Consider the following 5,532-nt stretch of genomic DNA (forward strand, 5'->3'; position numbering starts at 1 on the left):
TAGGCTTGTGGACCCCCGAAGGGGTGAGAACCCTCGTTAGGGTGAGCCTAAGCTAGGTGGGTCTGGCTCTGCTAAGGAAGCACGGACACCAAGGTGTGTAAAAACGCACCAACCAGCTCAGCAGGATGCCAAAAGAACCCCGACTGGCTGATTGAGACGGTATTTATTAAAGCATACAAGAAGGGTTTTCGTAATACAACACACGGTTACATGATTGGTTAAAATCTTGTTGCAGGGCAAAACTTAAGCAGGTTAGAAGCTTTCTATAGGATGTGGTTTTCTCTCATGCCCGGAGTTCTCCGGACAGGCTTTGTGGTTTAGCGTTTCTGCATAAACTACAGGTGCTTTAGCTCGACAAAGGATGTGGTATTTATGTCTTTAAGCATGTTAGTTACAAATTTGTCTCTGGAACTCTGCACTTTGATATGGCCCAAGGGCTAATCAATAACATTAATGAAAAATGAATGAAGTTTTTAGATGAGAGTTGACTAATAGGCTGGAAATGACCTATTATGGACTGGATCACTTGGTAAATAGTGAGAAAGTTATAGAATGAATAGATTTTTTTCTTGTGCCACTCTTATTTGTTTTCCTTCCATGTTCATTTAAGACACTTGGCTCCTTTCCACTTTAAATCCAAGAGTTTATTAAATAAACTGTGATGTCTAGTCTGCAGCTGAGATTGGTGGATGGTGCAAACTTGTTTCTCCCCACCCAGAAAACATGGCCCTTCCTGATTGTGTGATGTACTTGGTGCGGTGGGACCCCTGTGACATTCCCATCTCTGATTGTGTGAAAACCAGTGGCGGGTTGCTCCCGGTTCAGCCTGGTTCAGCTGAACCAGTAGTAGCAGCGGTGGGAGGCCCCGCCCACCCACCCACCTGGATGCTTCTGCACATGCGCAAAAGTGTTGTGCATGTACACGAGTCCACGAGCGGCTGAACCAGTAGTAAAAATATTTGCAACCCACCACTGGTGTGAACCCGCACCTCAGTACTTTGAAGGAGCAGTTGTGTTCCTGATTGATCTGGGAGAATTGTCAGAGATTATGTTTCTTATATGGAGAGGGGACATTAATCCCCTCTCAGCTGACTGACCGCTTTTCACTATTGAAGGTGACTCTCCTCCCGGCTCACCTCTGCGATGACATCTGATTTGGCTCTGGATAATTCCCATCCACTCCTGGAAACAAATAGAGAAAATCCCATTAAAACACAAGAATAACAGATCAGCCTACCTAAGTAGTGTGTGTTCTTTTTCCACCACCAACATTAATTTCTCTCTGCTTTTGCTTTTATCGGATTGAGGTTTTTTTCATTCTGACTTGGTCCCTGACAATTAAAGATATCCTCCTTATGCCATTCCTGTATTTCATAAGACTCAGAGCTTTGTTTGGGCTCCACTTCCATTGGACTAAGGAAAAGAGAGAGTGGCAGGAAGATTGGCTAAAGAGAAAAAAGAAAACTCTAAGAAATTTATAATCCTTTCTTTAGTTCATGCATTAGGACAGTGGCAAACCCAGATAATTAATAATCTAGGATATATACTCCTCCAGAAAATATAAAACAAACAACCTTGCTGGTTTAATATTAATTAAAGTTAATTAATTAATTAACATTATTAATTTAATTATTATAATTAAATTCCATATTCGAGCAGCACATTCTAATGGAGAGCTGTTTTAAGGCAGGCGGACTTCCACTCCCAGAATTCCCTGCATCTTAAAATGGCCGCCCTTGGGATCCCTTTTCCTTATGGAGGAACCAAGAGTTTTCCTGATCTTCTTCTTTTTCTCTCGCCAACAATGGGTTGGCGAGAGAAAAAAGTGGGGGGAGTGCAGGGGGGTTGTGTGTAGGCATGCCACACCCATAATGCTATGCATGCGACCCCCGCATGCATGCACGTATGACCCCCTCCGCCCTACCCTCCCTGCTTTTGGCGTGCGTTGGACCCATTTTTCACCCCCCCCCCAGGCTCCAGAGGCTTTTGGCACGTGATGGGAAAAAGGTTAGCCATCACTGTCCTAGAATGTGAAATCAAATGGGCCTTGGGAAATCTGAGCAACAACAAAGCTGGTGGAGAGAACAGCATTCCAGCTGAGCTATTCAAAAGCTTAAAAGGCGATGCAGTAAAAGTGCTACTCTCTATTTGCCAGCAAATTTGGAAAACTCAACAGTGGCCACAGAATTGGGAAAGGTCAGTTTACATTCCAATTCCAAAGAAAGGCAATGCCAAAGAATGTTCAAACTACCACACCATTGCACTCATTTCACATGCTAGTAAAGTTATGCTCAAAATCCTACAAGCTAGGCTCCAGAAGCTTGTGGATCGAGAACTACCAGAAGTACAGGCAGGATTTCGAAGAGGCAGAGGAGCTAGAGATCAAATTGCCAACATATCCTGGATCATGGAGAAAGCTAAGGAGTTCCAGAAAAACATCTACTTCTGCTTTATTGACTATTCTAAAACCTTTGATTGTGTGGATCACAACAAATTGTACCAAGTTCTTACAGAGATGGGAGTACCAGACCATCTTATTTGTCTTTTGAGAAACCTATATGCGGGTCAAGAAGCAACAGTGAGAACTGGACACAGAACCACTGATTGGTTCAAAATTGAAAAAGGAGTCAGACAAGGCTGAATACTTTTTTTTTTTAAAGAAATTTTATTGGTTTTACAAAAAATTTCAGGAAAGGGGATAATGGATAAAGTTACAAATTTTGACAGCTACATTATGCAGGAAATGACACTCCCCCCAATTCTCATAATTTTCACTTATTAATACATTAAGTATTCACTACTTAGCAATATTTTGACAGCATATTTTAACCTTATATCTTCAAATAATTTCAATCTGAAGGCTGAATACTGTCACCCTGCCTATTTAACTTACATGCAGAGCACATCACGAGAAAGGCGGAACTAGATGAATCAAAAGTTGGAATTCAGATTGCCAAGAGAAATATCAACAACCTCAGATATGCAGATGATACCACTCCACAGGTGGGTTGCTACCGGTTCGCACTGGTTCGGGCAAACTGGTAGTGGAAATTGGGACTGGGCCACTGAACCGGTAGGGATGGCAGGCTGGCCATGGCCCTGAACTGGTTTCCCAGTCGGCGCTGCTGTTGCCAGCTTGGTTTTTAGTCATTTCTTCATGTTCCGCGCATGCACGCACATGAAGGGAACAGGCAGCAACGCTGGCAGCAACCCACCCCTGTACTACTTTAATGGCAGAAAGTGAGGAGGAACTAAAGAGCCTCTTGATGCCGGTGAAGAAGGAGAGTGCAAAAGTTGGCTTCAAACTCAACATTAAGAAAACTAAGACCATGGCATCCGGCCCTCTCAGTTCCTGGTAAATAGATGAAAAAGAAATGGAGGTAGTGACAGATTTTATTTTCCTGGGCTCTAAGATCACTGCAGATGGGGACCAAAGCCAAGAAATGAAAAGAGGCTTGCTCCTGGGGAGGAACGCTATGGCAAATCTAGACAGCCTACTAAAAAGCAGAGACATCACCCTGCCAACGAAAGTGTGTATAGTCATGTGCTGTGGCCCAGCAGGAGCCGCTGGAGCTGCCACCAGACTCCGACAGCGAGGGTCCTTATGAGTCGGCTCTGGAGGATGTGGAGGACCCTGGACAGGGTTCCGACTGAGCAGGGCGCAGAGAGGCTGGTCGGCCACCAGGAGGCGCCTGAGGCATGGAGCACTGGTGAAAGCCAAAGGAAGGGGGCTCCTGATGTCATGCCTTGGAGCAGTGGGGAGGAGTCACGGGACAGTGAGTCAGACATCAGCAGTGAGTTATTAGATGCTCGTTACCAGCATGCTACCTGGCGTAAGGAGCAATTGAACAGTTACAGGAGGTAATTGCTCTCATCTGCTGATAATTAGACTCCTCTCCAGACTATAAAGGGGCTGCTTGTGGACACGCCCTTTGCAGGAATCAACTGATCATTGAAGTTGGAGAACCTCTTAGATCGGTGTTGTATCTTGGCAATCAGGATTGCTGCCAAAGGGTGCTGTGTAGCTGGATTGCTGCCAGAGTTTACTCTGTGCCTGTATTGCTGCCAAATCATTATCTGGACCTTGGCAGGCTGGATTGCTGCCAAGGTTGAAACTGTACGTAATAAAAACTCCTTTGCAAAGACTTTGTGCCGGAGTTTTGGTATATGTGGGGGGGGGGGGGGGCAGAACAGTCAAGGCTATGGTTTTTCCAGCTGCAATTTATGGCTATGAAGGTTGGACCATAAGAAAGGCTGAGCGCCAAAGAATGGAGGCCTTTGAACTCTGGTGCTGGAGAAGACTCCTGTGAGTCCCTTGGACTGCAAGGCGATCCAACCGGTCAGTCCTAGAGGAGATCAACCCTGACTACTCTTTAGAAGGCCAGATCCTGAAGAGGAAATTCAAATACTTTGGCCATATAATGAGAAGGAAGGACTCATTGGAGAAGAGCCTCATGCTGGGAACGATTGAGGGCAAAAGAAGAAGGGGACGACAGAGAATGAGGTGGCTGGACGGAGTCACTGAAGCAGTTGGTATGAGCTTAAATGGACTCTGGGGGATGGTAGAGGACAGGAAGGCCGGGAGGAATGTTGTCTATGGGATCACGATGGGTCGGACATGACTTTGCAAGTAACAACAGCAACAAAATGCATTTAATAATGTTTTCAATCTTTATTTTCTTTCTTTCTTCCTTCCTTCCTTCCTTCCTTTCCTTCCTTCTTTTTTGGCATTGCTATGGAGGTGTAGCTATTCCTTATTCATAATGAAAATCCAGCTCCTGTTTTATTAGGTTGCAATTTAAAACAATTTAAATCCCTATCATTATATATTGCATATTGTACATTATATATCTTGCAGCCTCATTTAATTATTAATTGCTGAAATAGTTCATGTATGGAAAGCAGCTTTGATCACTTTCTATGTTTGATCTGTTAGAATATGTTAAGATAAGAAATTCTTCTGTCTCATGTTTTTAAATTTATTCTGGCTGTGAGATGCTCCTTTGTGTTCAGCTCTGGTCTCAGAAGGATAATGTAGCACTTGGGGATGAAGATGCAGCCCAGCAGCCCAACACTGGAGGCCAGGATGGAGAAGACCTGAACAGCCACCATGTATTTCCCTTTGGTGCTCAGGTAGGTGGGCACAAAAGTCACCCAGACACTGCAGAAGACCAGCATGCTGAAGGTGATCAGCTTGGCTTCGTTGAAGGCCCCAGGCAGATTCCTGGCCAGGAAAGCCACCATGAAGCAGATGGCAGCCAGGAAGCCCATGTAGCTGAGGGTGACGTAGAACATGACAACGGCCCCTTCGTTGCATTGCAGGATGATCTCTCCAGGCTGGGAGTGGAGGTCAGAGTCAGGGAAGGGGGGAGAAGCTCCCAGCCAGATGGAGCAGATGGTAATTTGGACTGCTGAACAAGAAAGGATGATGGAGTTGGCCAAGCTCTTCCCCAACCATCTCTTCACTTGGTTTCCTGGTTTTGTGGCCAGGAAAGCCAGCACCACCGTGATGGTTTTGGCCAAGAGAGAAGA

General features: G+C 45.1%; 1 protein-coding gene across 1 annotated transcript in view; it reads left to right on the top strand.

Moving 5' to 3' along the window:
• Window positions 1-502: 502 nt before the first annotated feature.
• Window positions 503-5,532, top strand: part of LOC309393740 (vomeronasal type-2 receptor 26-like) — a gene marked incomplete at both ends in the record, with an annotated part of 25,188 nt that continues 20,158 nt past the window's right edge. Inside the window, one exon of the mRNA XM_081956235.1 lies at window positions 503-529. Coding sequence (XP_081812361.1) covers window positions 503-529 — 27 coding nt within the window. The remainder of the gene's footprint in view (window positions 530-5,532) is intronic.

Source organism: Natrix helvetica (assembly GCF_964273705.1).
Source record: "Natrix helvetica genome assembly, chromosome: 5".
Classification (NCBI taxonomy): Eukaryota; Metazoa; Chordata; class Lepidosauria; order Squamata; family Natricidae; genus Natrix; species Natrix helvetica.